General features: G+C 42.3%; 1 protein-coding gene across 2 annotated transcripts; it reads right to left on the bottom strand.

The window, feature by feature from the left end:
* Window positions 1-1,987: 1,987 nt before the first annotated feature.
* DDX42 (DEAD-box helicase 42) lies at window positions 1,988-18,262 on the bottom strand. Of its 2 annotated transcripts, none has more exons than XM_032202606.1 (18): window positions 18,212-18,262; window positions 16,391-16,627; window positions 15,559-15,709; window positions 14,902-14,963; window positions 14,115-14,151; window positions 12,456-12,605; window positions 12,090-12,194; window positions 11,346-11,465; window positions 10,709-10,885; window positions 10,099-10,227; window positions 9,170-9,269; window positions 8,424-8,471; window positions 7,776-7,873; window positions 6,535-6,811; window positions 5,687-5,913; window positions 4,269-4,379; window positions 3,770-3,871; window positions 1,988-3,095 (listed from the first exon to the last, which is right to left on the bottom strand). In XM_032202606.1, exons 1-18 carry the CDS (start codon window positions 18,253-18,255, stop codon window positions 2,382-2,384), a joined length of 2,889 nt encoding a protein of 962 aa, XP_032058497.1. In that variant the 5' UTR covers window positions 18,256-18,262; the 3' UTR covers window positions 1,988-2,381. The 2 variants fall into 2 exon arrangements, with proteins under 2 accessions (XP_032058497.1, XP_032058498.1); XM_032202607.1 differs by having other exon boundaries at window positions 18,178-18,230.
* Window positions 18,263-18,269: the final 7 nt, after the last annotated feature.

The following is an 18,269-nucleotide window of genomic DNA, read 5'->3' on the forward strand; positions in this document are numbered from 1 at the left end:
CAGCCCCTGCAAGGAGAGGTTCCCAGTCAGGGTAGTTGGCATGCAGCTCACACTGCTACCTTGTTCTGCGGAAAAGGAACCAACCCCCTCCTGTATCTAACGGGGACCTGTGAACTGACATTTATGGCTCTCTGTCACCGATCAATATTTACTCACTCCATTCTCCGGGGGCTCCTGGTAGCTGAGAGAGGGGTGAGGAATTTCAATCATCCTATCAGAGCAGCAGAGGGATGCATTAAAAAGAAGGGGAGAAACCCACGTACAGGACAGTTCCTGGTGGCAGCGACCTGAGACCAAGAAAGGGAGGGAGCAGAGGGCAGCTTTAGACCACCAAGCTATTTTTTGGTTTTAAAACTCAAATCTTTAATTGTGCTGAGTGGTAGACACTATGTGTGATAAGGAAAAAGGAACCCAGCAGTGGCTCCTAACCCCCTGCCGCATCTGCCCTGGAACAAGACATCATCCTCATCTTAACACTAAATATGCTGAAGTCTCCAGTTTTACAGAGCTCAAATCAGTGCAAAGAGGTTTCTGCCTAGACTGTGATTAGATAATTCAAGTGGAAGCCATTCTAAAACCTGTGTTACAATTAGACAGTGAGGGGGCCCAAATAATCAAATTATTATTTATTAAATTATCAATTTATTCAATTATCAAATTATTATTTTTTAAAAAAGTTTATGTCTTAACTGAAACCAGGACACATGCAAGTCAGCTGACAGGACTGGGGCTGAGCCCTCTTTCCAGCTCTACAGTGACTCCAGGAAAGGCTGGGAGAAGCAACGTGTCCTGGACTGCACACCTCCACGCTGGTAAAATGGAGAAAAATCTATTCCCCAGCAGGCTTTGAAGCTAAAATACGGTTTTCAAAACTATGGAGTGAACGACGCTGAGAAAAACCACAGGAATTATTTTCTAAACTACAGTCCAAAACTTCTGTTCAAAGAAAGGGAGGCAGTCAGATCTCCGGCCAGACAAATCGCTATCCAAATGCCAGACCAGCCAAAGGAAGAAGTAGAGAACAAAAAGCACATGCTAGGTATTTTGTCCCAGTAATAAAACATTTACTAGAGCAAGCAGAAAGTAAATGCACAGCTGATAAAGAAAACATCACAATGTCACAAAAAACTGACAGTTTCTGATACTTCTCTCAGTAGAAACAAGACAGAGGTGGGTGCTGACATGTTTCAACAAAAGAGTTCTTCCTTACCTTTATGGTGCAAAAAAAAAAAAAAAAAGTTAAAAAACAGGTAATACACACAATGAGTTAAAAACAGTCAAGCAAGATTTTACAGTTTTAACTACATGTGTCCAATATGGGGCGAGATATTTGAGCTGTTCCACTCCATCAATTGCTTTTCAGGTTCTCCCTAAAGGCTTCTGAGCAGCAGGTCCCTGAATTTCTGAATGAAGCCTCTTCATTTAGCTTCACTTCATGGGGGGGAGGTGCCAGCCTTTGATTGCTGTGGCATATCTACATTTTTTTTTCCCTTTTCTGTTTTTACTTTGAAGAAAGCAATCAGCCCTCTCATAACAGAGGGTGCATAGGCACAGCAGAGAGACAAGTTTGCTATGCAGGCTTCCACCAAAATGAAGGTTATTAGGAAAGAAGTTTTTTTTTTTCTTTTTACAAGGAAATAAAATACTTGGGGCAATGGGATTGGTGTACTGACCACAAAAAAAACAGGGAGTTCATCCTTCACTATGTGTGACGTCGTGGTTAACTGGGCTGGAGAAGGATCCCTTGAACAGCTTCATAAGAAATTAAAGAAAAATCAACTTGCTCCATCCCCCCTTCAGCAACGTCAATTAATACATTCTTAATTGATGGGGAGAGACAGATGGGCCAATCTGGAGGCCAAATTATTTGGGGACAGAAGAATATGGGAAAAGAAGAGACTGGAGAAGAACTCACCACACTGAACAAACTGCTGAAAGATTAAAGTTAAACAGGTGGGTCCTGAGCATCTCCAGATGAACTATTTTTTTGTTTGCTTTTTTTTTTTTTTTTTTAAATGTGAATGCTGGTTAAGAAAAGACTACCTTCAACAGTTTCTTAATGTTCCAAGGACATGAAACAGCTTCTTTCTTGTCAAGAAGATCTGTTTAAATCCAGCAGAGTCACTTGAGCACTGAATGTTTAAAAGCAGAACCCAGGGAGCTTTATCAAAATGATTTCTCTTTGACTAAGCATCGCATGTACACATCATTAGATTGAATCTGTCCGCAGATGTACCGGCGCAGACTTCCATGGGGAGTTCTCACGGTTTCCTTCTCCTCCCTCAGCTGCTCAACAACCAGTTACCAAAAAACCCAAGAAATCCTCTGGAAAAAGACAACACTACCTGCACTGATTCCACCAGGCTGCGAAGCACCAGCCTTTAACTGTCCCATCGACTCTTCTTACGTTTTGGGGGCTCCGGGACAGCAAAACCATCTGTCTTGTTGTCCCGGCTGTTGGCATCCTTCCTGTTCTCACCATTCCTGTTCTCGTTGTTCCTACCCTCGCTGATATTCCTGCTCTCACCATTATTGCGATTGCCACCGCTCCCGTCAGTGAAATGCCGGCTTTCAGCGTGGCGATGGTTGTCGCCGTGCCGGCCCTCCCCGTGCCGGTAAGCGTCACTGTGGCGGCCCCCTCCTTCCCCGTGGCGCTGCACGTCGTTGTAGCGACCGCCACCGCCCTCTCCCCGGCGTGGGACCTCGTTGTGCCGACTGTTCCTGCTGTCGTTGTATCGTTCTCTGACAACGCCGCCGCCGCCGCCACCACCGCCACCAGGAGCGACGCCGGTGCTGCTGATGCCTTCTCGATTATTGGTGCTGGCATTCGTGGTGGTGTTGTTGTAGCCCTGTACTCCGACGCTTGGGAAGGTGGGAACGCTACTCAGATTCCCAGTGCTGGTGAAACCTGGAACACCCTTGGCTGCTGCGGCAGCTGCAATCGGGCTGTCGGGATTTGCAGAATTTTGCTGTGCTGAACTTGTTGGTACTGAGTTCAAGCTCCCAGCACTAGTCCAGCCACTAGCACCAGCAGCAGAGCTTCCAGTCTTTTGATTATTTAAGCTTGCAGCAACAAAGTGGCTCTTATACTGAGACTGCCAGAAAGAGATGGAAAGAAAAAAAAGAGCATGTTTGCCTCTACACTGCACCACAAAACACACAGTCATCATGCATATACAAGCCTGTCTTGAACTCTGGGGAACCCCTAGTAAAAAGAGTTCCTATAAAAAGTCAGTCTTGGAGCAATTACATTCCTGCCGTGCTTATGAACACAGAATTAGTAACGGACATCTGCTACCAGACCACAGAAACAACGGAACTCCTATACTGCGGGGTTAATTTTCACACTCAAGAGAAAGGGTTTCTCTGTTCCCTGCTTCTTTTGTCTGCAGTTACACTATTGCTGCTAAGCAACTTAAGTAGGATCAAGCCTAGGAGCAGAATCCAAAAGGGAAAAAGAGCAAACAGGCAGCAGAAAACAAAATAAGTTTGGCACATTCATGTTGTGCAGATCTGTTCAGTGCAGCCTGCGTGCTATTCTTCCACTTTGAACTGCAACGCTGAGTGCTCCAGTTGGATGACACACGGCTGCAACTACCAAACTTAACTTCCCTGAAGTCAGCAGGGTTTCTGCACTCGAGGGAGGAAATAAAAAACATTTTGAACCATCAGTAGTAAAATTTTTCCACGTTATTTCCTTTTCTCTTGAGGTAGAATTTGGGATACAAGTGCCTGAGTTAGAACTTGGGATACAAGTGACTGAACCGACCTGAAAAGCTGCTTTCATTGCTGTAAGTCTGTCGCCCATTGCCCCAGAGGATGGCTTATATGCTTCGTAGTTGCTCATCACACTGTTGTTGTTTCCACGGTCCTAAGCAGAAAGACAAAGGACAACTGGAGAGATTTATCCAACCCAGACACTTTCAATTCAACACTTCTCCAAACTTATCTCTACTCTGCACTCAGGGAATATACCCACTAAGGATCACAAAACTCCAGGAGCACTGAGCAGTAGCACAGTTTTGCTCATGATCTTGAGGATGACAGAAAGGTAAAGGTGCAGGAGGTCTAAGCAATGCACTATTCAGCAGTATTACTCCATTTCCCAGCTCCCTGCAGTACAAGCAAAACCAAAGTGCAATCAGGTGATAAAACCAAGGTGAAATCAGATAGTTCACAAAAAAAAAAAAAAAAAGCCACAAGCTGGTCAATCCTGAGTTTAAAAGTTCCAAGAACCTGTAAAGAACTGCTTCAGCATCTCTACTTACAGAGCTTTCTGATCCCAGACCAGGACGCTCGCGATATCCTAAGCCACCACCACCAATATTCAGCTTCTTGCCTTTTCCTCCTTTGAAACGGGATTTCCGGAACCATGGATTCTGTGCAAAAGAAAACCAAATGCTTCTCAACACAGGGAATAAAAAGTTTGGTAAACACTGGTAATGAGGCTCAGAAAAGAAGGACTTTGAGCATTTCAAAAAAAACCCCACCCCAAAACAATACAGTTTCCCAATCCACAACACAGCCGTTGCAAGAGGATGGGACACGGCAGACTACACTGCTTTATAGTTAAGTTGTAGACAGTCCTGTCATGTGGGTCTGAAGCTTTTCCTACAAATGTGCCTTATAACAACTAGTTTTATGTCCTGAGTTCACATACATATTAAAGTTTTGGGGGTTTGCATTCTGATAAACCCGGGAATAAATGCAATCTCTAATGCCGTTCACTTGAGAGCTCTGAATTTGTTCATGTTTGGGTTTTATTGATTTAGTCCATTGCCTGGCTAAGAAGAAATGAAGTTCTGTCAGCAAAACTTACTGCAACAAGCAGTGGCTAGGAAAGGGCAGTCCAACCAGACCTCCTGTTACCAGGATTTTAAATAATAGCTAGCTGCACCTCTCTTTATATCCTGTAGTTTGTTCAAACCTGAAGAAGCCTTTAAGCCAAGCCATTCAGCTTCTGATCTCTCATACACAGCCTCGGAGCTGTGCCTCACAAACTTTGTCACTTCTGAAACTGCTGCCTCTGTGCATCAGAAAAAATATTTACTTCTAGCAGCTCGCGTCTAAGCTGCTGGGTGAAGTCACAAGCTTGCTAATCCATACTTGAAATGGAAAATTACCAAAAAGCCTTTGCTCCTTTGCAGCTACATGGGCAGCAAAAGACAAGAACTTAATGAGCTGACAAGTACAGAGGCATAAACACAATTGTTTGAGCAATCCATCAGACCTATATATAGTAAGCCTGCCAGACAGCACTGCCAAGCAGGTAAAATGATCAAGCCACAACCAGTTCACAAAGTGAAAGTTCCCTGTAATCAGCTTCTAGTTCAGCTTACAACTAAGCTGCATCTTCTAGGTACCTGCTCTTAATGCGTATCAAAAATCTGACTGTAATGAGATAGCAGAGTTGGAGTGGTTTGCTGACACCAGACAGTTCTTAATTTCCTAGTCAATGTTTTACCCCTGAATAGATTACATGTTGCAGTCCAAAATCATCTTGTCTTCTGCATTCTTTTAGAGGCCATAAAAAGACCACTAGAAAGCCTACTTAAAAACAATATAGATTCCCAAAAGTTCACTGAGAATGTATGATGGAGCCAGAAACAAGCTCCGAACTCCTTATTTTCTCACTCTGCTACTCATGGAAGTAACCTTCCTCTACTCAAAAAGTTTTGCTTTGTACCTGCATTGCTAGATCCAACAGCTCTTTGGAAACATGTTGATTAGCACCTTCCAGATTTCGGACGAGATCACCAGCGAAGTTACTGTCCTTGGGAGTCAACAGAGTGTAGGCAACTCCCTTCTCGCCTGCTCTGCCAGTACGACCAATTCTGTGGGTGTGCGTGTCTATGTCCCGAGCCACATCGTAATTGATCACAGTCTTAATGGAAGGAATATCTAACCCACGAGCTGTAATCAAGAGCAATACAGTGGTAAGTGTGATTGGCCTGGAGGAACTCAAAGCAACCCCATCCCTACCAGCACATCATTCTGTTCCAGCATAGGAAAGGAGTTCTCACAGGAACAGATCCCTGTTAAGACACCCTTCATACACCACAACTCTTTGCTACCTTAAGTACAGCAACATCACTCATCTCCAAGCTCATAGTATTGGAGATGGAAGATCTCTCTTCAAATGACTTTTATTTCAAGTGAGAAAGATACAATGAAATCCATTCTTTGTTCAGCTAAACATCTGGGTACAAAAGGTTTTCTAGAGAAGGCTTCAAGTGCATCCATCTCCTCATATAAGCACACATAATTTGGCAGCTGACTGATGAATAGCAACTACTTCCTTAAGAAGCAGTTTATTTTCTTTTTGTATATTAAATAATATACCTGTCACCATAACTCGAATATCTCTAGAAGACTTTAAAAATGTAACCCTTTGCTAACACTACTTCTGAAAAACATCTGGAAAACTGTGTCTAGCAGGTGTAGAAGCCAACCTTGCTGCCTTCCAAAGTGTATTAACCTTTCTGCTAACATCTACAACGTGTAACTTTCTAAGAAACAACAGCTCGTACATACCTGCTACATCAGTAGCTACCAGTATCGGGATCCCTTTTTTCTTAAATTCTGAAATGACTTTATTCCTCTCACTCTGGTCCATGTCGCCATGAAGCAGCCCTAGATTATGATCCTCCTGCTTGAGGTTATTAGCCAGCTCTTCCGCATTCGCCTTCTTGGTGACAAACAGGAGAACGCTCCCAGAAGACGTGAACTCCACGAGGCGTCGAGTCAGCCAGTTCCATTTGCTAGGGCCAGAAGGGAAAATCTCCACAATTTGAGTAACATCTTCATTTGCCTGAGGAGGGAAATAAGACAAGCCACAATGCAGTACACAAAAGACAGTATTGCAAACAAACACAGACAGCAGAATTAAATCAGGAATTTAAACTAAGCGTGAGAATAAAATATACAGAAGAGCAGGGGACCGACATCCTCCTTTGAATGAGGTTTCAGTTATCCCCTGCTTGACTAATTGCTGACCGCTTTATCTTCACTACACAGAAAAGGCAGGGGTTAAGTGAGCTACTCTTTGATAAATCTGAGAGGCAAACTGCAGTCTTTGACACAAACAGAAACTGACTGAGCAAGGACAGCTGCTTTTTTCCTTAAGCAAAGTTTAGAAGAAAAGGCCTCCTAGAAAGGCAAGGCCTCAGATAGCCATTCATTTTTTGTTATGGGATACCTCACAACCCTGATCGAAAAAAAATAAATGCAGAGAACTGGTTGAAAGAAGAATGTTCTGAAGTCATTTTGTGAAACTTCTCAACAGTTTGCATATATTCTGTGCAAAGTTTCTTCACAGCAAGCATACATCTGCCCGCTTCATTGACTTACTACCAAAGCATGCTGCTAGTTCACCTGCTACTGTCAAGCAAGTAGAGATCAACATTCCCACAGAAGCCAGCTGAGAGACATTACAGTCTAAGTTGCAAATCCTCCGTTGCAAAAGCTGTAATTGCCCTATTTATATTTTTGAGACAAAGCAAAAGGATACACCTATTGATTCAGCCTAATAAACAAATCAATCACTGCCTTAATGTTGTTTCACTCCTAGGTGAAACCCTCCCATCACTACAAGATTATTTCCTGGCAGAAAGCTCAATAAAATAAAATGAAATCAAAACAAACCCCCCAAACTATTTTTTTAAACACCAAGTATTTACTCTTAAATATATGTGATGAATACTGCAGCTTAACATAAATTTCAGACAACAGAATGATTCATTTCTGTGATTGTGTCAGAAGTAAGGTGGAATTACCTCTCCAATGTCTCCCTGCACAACTCGAATTGGGTCAATCAGAATATCTCGGGCCAATTTCTCAATCTTCTTACGGAAAGTGGCACTGAACAAGAGGGCTGAGAGAAAAAGAAAGTGTCTGAGCTCCATGAAAAATAAATCTTTTTCAGAATTATGAGAACACTGTACAGATATTGTGAACCTGTATGACTGTGCTGTATGTCAGGGATCTAAAGCTGTTTTAACGGTTCTAATGAAAATTATCAATCACAGTGACTATTAGAATATCTCAAAGTAGAAATATGTTTTATGGTATTTGAAATAGGGTATGAATAATAGGTGGCACTGCTGTGAGCCTTCTTTTCTGCCAGTTTAGAACACAGGATCTCAGAGCATATGAATATTAATTCAGCTAATCATCTTTTCTCCGAGTAAAGTCTGTGGAGGGATTACAGAGTGATGAACAGCCTGGTTAAACGCTCACACTTCATGAGCAATCCCTCCCACCAGCCCACAGAGAATACCACCACTGGAGTCCCGAGGAAGTCTCACTGCACGGCGGTGTCAAGAACAAGAAATCCAAGCTCTGCTTCAGATTCTTAACTGGCAGCCCACCATATAGCCTCCTTCATCTCCCAGTACTGTATTTTGAAACTTGCTTATACTCACTCTGTCTGTCAGGACGTACGTGGCTTGCAATTGATCTGACCTGATATTCTGGAAAAGAGAGAAAATGCTCTAATCAACACTGTATGCTCATTAGTTAGTGGACTAACTCAGAAATGCAACTACACTGCTTTATTTAACAAATAGCCACAGAATGAATGAGTGTCTCTCACTTGATATTTAATTTTACTGGGACTTCCTGGTACTCTTTGCTGCACAATAAAAGTTCATTGAAATTTCCTTAAGGAACTTTCTTAAGGTTCCTTGAACTTCAGCAAAAGTTCCTTTAAGCAAAGATCCTAGCTGACTCTGTGCACACTCTGTACATCTCACAAGTGTCTCTCACTTTGGGGTATTACAGCACTGCCAAATTTTTACTGTGTCCCATGATTCCTGGACACATATTCAAAGTCATATAGATCCGAATGACTAAACCTGATCCAAGAAAGCAGAAAGTTCTTCTAACACCGCTAGTTTGTACACACGGAATTAAAGCACAGAAGTGACTTACCCAAAAGCTGTTCACCAATTCTAAGACAAAAATCAGGCTTTTGGGAATTTGTTCATCAACAGGGCTTTGCTAATCTCTTTATACCAACAGATAATAGACCTTTAAATATGAGCTTTGTATAGAAAGAATTTCCATAATGTACTAAGTAGAGGAAGCTACTGGAGCTATAAGCCGTCGTATTAAGCTGGGAATCACACACTGCCGCTTTCCAAAGCTTTGACCTTTGGTCAGTACATACCAAAACCCATATCAAACATTCTGTCTGCTTCATCAAACACAAGGTAAGTGACTCTTTGAAGGTTTGTAGCTTTCTTTTTCACATGATCAATCAAACGACCCTGTGGAGAAAAAAATAAATAAAAAAAATCACCTAACTGCTTTTTATCCTCACTTACCAGAGACAGAACAAAAAACATGTCAGGGCTTCGGTCTAGAAGTGTTAATATTCAAGTCATAGAAATAGATTCCTAAACCTCTCATGAAGTATACATGACTAGATTAATTTTATGACTAGTTTTTGAAGGATATCGGTGCTGAGACCCTAAAATTGCCGATTTCTCATTTTGACTTAACTTTAATTGTGAATTATTTAATTCCAAAATTGTTGGTGCAGGAGTTCTTCACGTTTTGCTTTTTTTGCCCAATACCCCAATAAATACCCACAATAAAAATTCCTCCAACCATTAATCGCTCAGTTTTGCCTAAATTTGTAACTAGTTTTTGCAGTAAGCAAAAAATGAGTTGAGAATAACGCTCATTTAAATCACTGGCTCAGCATCAACACCCAGTCAGTGCCTCAGCTCTTCAATATAACTGTTACAGGCTCTACATTGATTCAGGAAGGTGTCACTCAAGTTCAAAACATTCTGGGAATTTTCCTCATAAATTTCAGACTCAGCAATCAGAAGCTGGTGTTGCACACAACTGACACTGATTAAAGCAGGTCTTGCTTGCTACTCTGTTTCCTCTTGTAAGATCATACCTAATCTCTTTCAATTTCTCTTGGGACAGAAATCATCCCAGTTTATTTAACATCTGGTAACCTGTGAAGAACCTGGATTTTCACGATCAGAGAACAAATTCTGCATCACCAATGATATTGAGAGATCTGTCTCAGCTCCAGTTACACAACAACAAAGCATGTATTATGAGCAGACAGGTACTTACCGGTGTGCAAACAACTATCTCTGCCCCCTCCTGGAGGGCTTTGGCTTGTTCCCACATGCTTCCTCCTCCATACACAGCTACTGAGCGCAGATTATACGCCTTACCAAAGCGCTTACATTCAGAATGGATCTGAGAATTTTAAAAAGGACACAGTTCAGGTTAGAAGGATCTGAGAAGATACACCTACCATGGTAATGGAGCCCAGCTCATGCAATCCACTTTTCAGCTATCAGCTTCATTAAATTATTCAGAAATCCTCAAGACTGAACGCTCTAATACTTGTGGATAACTTCCATTCACTTACCTGGGAAAGCTATTTAGGCATTCAACTGCAATTTAAGCTATTCTTTTATACATACGATTTGTGGTAATGGATCCACAGTACTCTCAATACTTAAGAGTAACATGGGAGAACTGTATAAAAGTGATGATTTAAAGTTTGTCATGATCCTTAGACTAAAATTAGCGTGAGGATTGTGAGCTTACAATGAAGGCAGGTGCAGAGTAATTTTTTCAAACAGGTTACTGAGGTTCTCTGGTAACTTCTGCACAGAATTCTGCCTTCTTCTGTAGAAACACTGTATGGTACACATATTTTCTAGACACTCACCTGTTGGCAAAGCTCTCTGGTCGGGCATACAATCACTGCAATGGGACCGTCCCCTGGTTCAAGCTCTTTTTGATCCATGATGTGAATCAACATAGGCCAGATGAAGGCTGCTGTTTTTCCACTTCCAGTCTTAGCTATCCCAATCATATCTCTGCCACTCAGTGCAACTGGAACACCCTAAAAATAAGGAGATTCTAAACCCATATTATGCCCAACTTAGCATATTACTGTCCTAGATAGTAAATGAAAACCCAGATAAAAAAGGAATGCATGTTGCGGGGGTCTCAGAGCAGCATACGTAGATTCATACACATCTTTATTGCCAAGTCAGATCTGAATTAGTTTGGTTTAAGGGCTGGAAGTAATTGCTGTATTACGTTCTATACAAAGTCAGTGTTTGGGCACGGTACAACATTCCCAGGATATATTTACATGGCCATAAATGCATCCTGTCCAGCTGTAAGAATGCTAAAACCAAGAAAAATAACAAAGGTATTTACCTAGAAAAATCCAAATTATTCTTCTCTGTGACAGGGCTATATAGGAAACTAGAATTGTATACACCCTCATGCACACCAGGGACCTTTGCATGCATTCTGTTAGCTTCGTTTAGATGTAAGAGAGTGACAACACTCACCTGGCACTGTATAGGAGTGGGCTGGGTATACTCGGATTTCCTAATTTGATGCATAAGTTGCTCATCAAATCCAAAATGAGCAAAGCTACTGCCAGGTCTTGGAGGAGCAGCACCGGAGACCTTAGAAATAAAAACATATCTTTGTTCATGGAAAGCAGTAAGAGAAAACTGAAGAGATCTATAAAAAAAAATGAACAAAGCTATCTCTACCTCAAAAAACTGCTTTTTATTTTTTTAACAGACCTAAGTATAACTTAGTGCAAACTCCATATGTGCCGTGTAACTAGGTCTTTCAGATATAAAAAAAATTACATAAGTTGTCAATCAACACAAGCTACTAAAAATTATACCTACTTCCTTGTAAAATTTATCTCCTTCCTCCCCCAAATAGTTCCCTTCACAGGAAGTCACCACACTAACATGTCTCAAATGGCAAAAAAAAATAAATCTTGAATATAGTATTTCCAGTTTCAGTTCTTAGCTCTGTGGTTCTTTAGTACAATTGCAACTATACAACTGGCAATTTTGGGTGCCCAATTTGAAAAGCCCAGAGATGACTTCCAAAAACTGTTGAGGAAAATCAACCTCCTTTAAATCAAAGTCACTAAAAGTGTCCAAGAGGCTTGGTATTCAAAACTTGCAATTCCCTGTCAAAATCTTCATTAAAACTGCTAAGACAATTAGAAAGAATGGAAGTAAAAAAAAAAACAAAAAAACACGAAGATAGTTCTGTGACCTGCTTACCCGGAGATTTAGCTTATGACGTAACTCCACCACTTGCTGCGGGGTGAGACTGGTGATCTCCTCATGCTCATCATAGAAATTTTTCTCAAAAGGTGGATATTCAATCTGCAAGGTAATTGCTCAGTTAGTCCAAGACTCAAGATTCTCTCTGTACATCTAATTTTGGAGGGAAAGTTTACAGAAAAAAGTTCTTAGCTATCTGCGATAACGTTAACTTAATAGGGAGCAATTTTAAGGATCTTCAGTATGACCCAAGTGGCACAGCAGTGAAATATTACAACACTGCTTCATAGGGAAGGAAGCATATTTCAATCCACTTCTTAGCTACAGTCCCTCAGAAGGAATAGAATAGAGTAAGCTTCCTACCTCTGAATGGTCAATAGGTGGAAGGGGATCAATGATTTTTTTGGACGGTGCAATTGGGTTCCCATCACTGTCATACTCGAGGTTATCCTCTTCCTCTTCTTGTACCACACCAGCAGTAGGGTTTTCAGCCATGTAGCGAAAATAAGCTTCCTGCAGCAAAACATATCAGTAAAATTGCATACAATAGGATGCAAGAATAGTGCCACATTTGTTTAAATGATGTACAAAGCTAGATGGTTTTTGCTTTCACACACATCATTGAGAAACAGAACATTCACTAGAACTAGTTCTTCTAACAAATACCAACAGTTATGCCCAGAGAAAGGACAGTAAGAAGACATGAAGAAAACAACTACAATGTTCAGGTAGACCACAAATGCTTTTTTTTTAAAAAACAAAAAACAACGAACACAAACTTTTCCTCTTACAGATTTGCTTAAGAAATCCTTCCCTCAAGACTTGTAATGCTTTAACAATATAAAATTCTATTCTTATTTCCACACAAACACAATACAAACACTGCAGGTTTTTAAACACAGAACACAATGTTACTCAGCATATGCTGTTCTTTTTTTGTTAAACAAACTATGCCAAAGATAGTTTCTCCACTTCTAACTACACTCGAGAAATGAAAAGTCAACAGCAAATGGGAAAGAAACTATTTCAAGAGTCCTTCAACACAACCCCAAGTTAGCAATCACTGTCACATGCTATCCTTACAGCTCACAAGGAAGTATGCATCTCACAGAATCCCATTTAGGTCTCACTGGCACATCACGACATTCTCATGCAGAAACACCAGTCTCAATTGATTTTTAAGCAAAGATTTAAGACCAGATTTTTAAAGCAAGGTTCAATTACAAAGAAGTGTGTATACCCATCTGGTTTTTTTTTTTTTTTGTTTGTTTGTTTTTTTCATTCACATGGCCAATCATTGCTCAGTCATTTAGATATGCATGCAACATACTTTCTGAACAACCGTCTGCAAGCATAAGTTAACTGTGCTCAGACTTCAGCATGGCTACACTCACCAAACTGGAAGCAAAGACCTACAAGCCAGAGAACCCTTCCATGCTCTGCTTAACTACAAGTATCACGATAATTGTTAATTACAGAGACATTTTGAAATTAAGCCTTTCCTCTTTGCTTAATATTTCATTATGATGATGTCTACAATCCTCAGTCAAAACTGGAGCTCCTCTGAATACTAAGAGCAAAAAGTCAGACTCTTGCCCTAAGCAGACAAACTGTGGAGGCTATTTGCAGTGAAAATTCAACAGCCTCTCAGTGGTGTTCCATATTAGTTGATTCAGTTAATCTCAAATTTGATGAGACCCTCAGATACTGAAAAACCTGTAGTACAGGAAGTTGAAATTCAAATTGACAAAAAAATCTTCTCAAATGGTAAAAAAAATTAAAAAAAAAAAAATAATAAAGAAATTGTCTCCTAATATTCTTTTCTTTTCTTTTTTTTTTTTTTGGTGAAACACCTAGAGCGGTGGAGACAGGAGGGTAACCACTAGAGCTTCCTGCTGAATTGTCCGGGTACTGTGCATGACACTGGAGTTTTGTTTGTACCTAGTAGTTACACATTTGGGGAGGGAAGATAAAAAAAAAACAAACAAAAAAAGAAGATAGAAAGACTGCATAAGAACTCACTTGGTCATCTTCCTCTTCAATGTCATCTCGAATACCCCTGGAAAAACAAGCGGAGAAAAAAAAAACTTCCCTGCAAGTGTTCCACATACTCAGCTCCACACTTTGATTTGATTAGTGCTGATACTTTGTGGAAGATACAACGCTAACAACTCAGTAACATTCATAATCCCAACCCATGGATTTTTCACATTTGGTGCCAACCATAACAGCGACCCTGCAAAGACTTCATTTTACTTCTATTAATGAGACTGAAAGATTAGGATTCCGTCTTCCCAGTAGAAGCCACATCAAAGATCATCCTGGTCTAAGCTCTCGATGCTACCAGATGTCCCATAAGTGAGGAGCAATATGAGCCAGGAAGTGCAAATCCAGTTCAGGACTTCCCCAGGTGGTCATTTGGATCCGGTGTTCTGTTTCAGGACCATGTATAATCTGATCAACCCCATGCAATGCAATGCAAGTTCTATCAATGTTTCTGACACTTATTTCAAGAATCACAATTATTTCCCTTGGTCAAAACAGATAGACAAGTTGCAAAAGCATAAATTGCTTGAATTCTGAATTTAGTAATCCCAATTGTCACCCACTACCTAATGTGTCAGCTTTACAGGGAATGTCTTAAAACTTAGTTCAAGTTTGAAAAAGCCTCCAGCATCTCTACTACTACAGGTGCAGCAGCACTGTTTCATATTATCTACAGAGCAATGAACATGAACAAAATACATCGGAATTTTCTTAGCACCATACAAGACACAGGTAGGAATGGGAATTACAAGAAAGAACTTACTTAGCATTCTTTTTTTCCTTGTCTTTATCTTCAAGTCTCTTCATGTCTCGAGCAGCTTGATCCTAGCAGGTCATAAAATTGTGGCACGTTAAAAAACATAACAAGGCGATAAAAGGTGGAAAGGAAAAATTGTTCCTATGTAACTAGACCATCATGCTACAGTGATCGTACTTTCTGGACTAAACTTTTCCTTGTTCCATACACTAGTAACATTAAACAAATTCTAATTCCTTTGAAATTTATATATTGTAACTTTGTGGCAGTGCTGTTGAAAAAGTATATTCTCTGCATTCTTCTATCAAATGCTGTGATAGAATCCAGCTAAGGAACTGCTCCTGATAAACCTAAAAGATTTCCATTCAGGTCGTGAAAAACACACAAAATGTTAGCTTTGTATTCAGAGAGACACAAAGCTCTTTGTGGCATTGCCTTGGCAAACCCAAAACACTTCAATAGTTAAGCTACTGTAAAGTGTATCCGCTACATCCCCATTTAATTCACATTTAAGTTCTAATTAAAATATCGTCTTAAATAAAAATCAAAAGCTAAGGGACATTCTGAATGTGACTGCCAAAGCCACGAGGAGCATTTGCTGCTCCCAGCAGGAGAGGAGCACTGCCACAGAACTTAACAAACATTTCACAAGCCGGGTCTTGCCTCCACTTCAGCCATGAATGCCTCCAGAGGATCATCATCGCTGTCAGAGTCTGCCGATTTGGAATGAAACTGCTGGCGAGTGGGGGAATTCTCCGCTGGAATGTATGGCAAGTCGACATTGCTGTTATCTTCCTCTTCGTCCTCAAAGTACCTGAAAAGAAACAAACATTGGCCCAGTCAGGACGGAGCCTACAACAGCACACTCTCCTTCACTGTTTTTGAGTTGAGTCAAGCTTCCCATGCAGAGATGGATAATAAAAGTCAGTGCGTGTACAGGACCTGCCACTAAAATGCTTCCCTTGTGAAAGGCACACAGATTTACCCTAATTGGCCCCAATTCCAAACACAACACCTCATGCAAAGTCTCGGTTGTACCAGAACATGAGATTTGAGCGGTCTGAGGCTCAGCTGAAGGATGCTCTTAGGGAGAAGGAAAGCTAGAGGAGGAAGGGAGCTCTCCAAGAGCTTCTGTAGCATCTCACTGTCTTTTACATGTATTTAAAGGCAATGAAGTATTGCTGTTCTTATTTTATAGGTGATAGGCTGAGACAGAGAAAGTGTAAATAAGTCCAGGGACACACCAAACATCTACCCAGGGACGGGTAGCAGGGACGGGCATTCTCGCAGGCGACCAGCTCAATATTTTTGATACTATTTCAGTAAAGCCACCGGGGTTCTGTTACACCACCATGCAGCATTAAGGTATTTACCCCTGAGCACGCTGTTCTAAATAACTGAACCGCACAAACATCACGGGTACTTTCCCTGACCTTGGGAAGTATAAAACACCACAATCTAGAACTAGAGAGACACAAGAAATAACCCTACTTACGCGTTCTCTTCATCAAAATTTGCTCGCTTTGACCCAATTTTGTAGAACGAAGGCAGCTGTGGAGGTCCCGATTTCGCAAATGCAGCAGAGGAACCGGCTGTTCCAAAAGCACTATGAGACTGTTGAGAAAGCTTGGGCTCCTCTTTCTTTCCAGGCGTTATGGCAAATCCACCAAAACCAAAGCCTCTCTTTGTACCAGGTCCACCTTTATTCCAATTCATGGTGCCCTCAATATACCTGTTAAAACCAGAACAGAGACATTAATGCCCTTCCTGCTTCAGGCAGGAATAAACAATCGTGATCTTTCTTGAAAGTGGGTTGTTTTACTCACGATAAAGAGACTTGGGAAACGTAACCACAAAATTTTCATCCATTTCCCCAAAAGGATTTGCAAGTACAAGCAAACCCACAACTTAGAAAAAGAATAAATCAAAGAAGTTGTCTTCTAAAATAGATCCCATCCCTCAAACCCTACTTATGCATAGGTTGACAGGCTTGTTTGTTTTACATTTTACATTTTTACAATGTAAGACAAACAAACCCAAAGTCAGAACCTGGCACGGCAGGAAGAATGAGAGATGAGAAGTCAGCTCAGTAAATATTTCTGCATGCCCATGCAGTGTTTCCCATCCCCAAGTGTTTCACGGCTCTGTAAATACCACACTACAATCCAGACATTTCTAGAAAAACAGGCCCAAAGAGCACACAGCTCAACACTTCGTCGTGAGACAAGACACACTTCTGCCAAAAAGTTAGCTCCCTCTTCTTCTCAAGCAAGTGTTTCTAGCCATCAATATGTGTTCTCCATTACAGTTTTCTAAGTTAGTTGAAGACCCAACTGATATACTAAGATTTACGCTTTTCATTCCAAGTAATTTAATTATTTCATCTTCATGGTCAAGTCAAGCCTTTAAGGCTGCCAAAAAGAACACAACCCACACCGCTTCCAAATGTTTTGTAATTTGACAGCCCAATGGCTACAAGACTTATTGAAGGAATCCTCGCATTCAGCGAGAGCCCTCCAACGGGATCAGAACTCACTGGCAAGAGGAACAACTTCAAAACAACCTCACAGCCAGCGCTGCTGCTGTGCCCTGGGCAGGACGTTTACCAGCCTGGGGCTTGCTCTGTAGGGCTCAAGGCTGGAGCTCATGAGGAGGCTCTGGGGAAGTGTTTTTTGGTTCTCCGTGGCAGAGGCTGGCTGCGACACGCTGTTCCTGCACAGGCACCCGGTGCAGCTTTCACACCTGACACGGATACGAGGCCAAAACGCATGAGGAACGGATAAAAAAGGGGGAACTTCGCAGCCCTGGTGCTGACAGCACAGCGGGCACCCCTCCGAGTGACAACACCCGCGTCTAAGGATCCATCCCCACACACTCAGCGCCTTCCTTTCCCCCAGGACCAAAAAAGAAACATTTCCTTATTCCGTTTTGTGCCTAAACCCCCCCAAAACCGCGTCAACTCGCCCACGGAGCGGTGACGGGCGGCGGAGCGAGGCTCTGAGGCCGCTGGGGGGGAGGCAGCGACGGGGCTCGGAGCCCCCTGACAGCTCCCCGGGCTCGGGGCCCCCCCTCAGGGCGCTTCGGGGCCCCCCTCACGGCGCTTCCCGCCCGCCGCGGGCCCTTTGTGCGGGCCGGGCCGGGCCGAGGCCTCCCTCAGCGGCGCTGGGCGGCGGCCCCGCGGCTCCCTCGGCTCCCTCAGCGCCTTCCCGTGAGGGGAGGCCTGGCGGGAGCCGCCCCCATCCCCGCCGGCCCCACTCCCCCCCCTCCCCGCCCCCCGCTCACCGCCCGGCCCCGCGGCCGCCGCTCCCCCGGTTACCGGGCCGGGGGCGTGGAGACGGGACGCGACGTGCCCACGTACATGCGTGGCGCGCTGA

This window comes from Aythya fuligula, chromosome 24 (genome assembly GCF_009819795.1).
Source record: "Aythya fuligula isolate bAytFul2 chromosome 24, bAytFul2.pri, whole genome shotgun sequence".
Classification (NCBI taxonomy): domain Eukaryota; kingdom Metazoa; phylum Chordata; class Aves; order Anseriformes; family Anatidae; genus Aythya; species Aythya fuligula.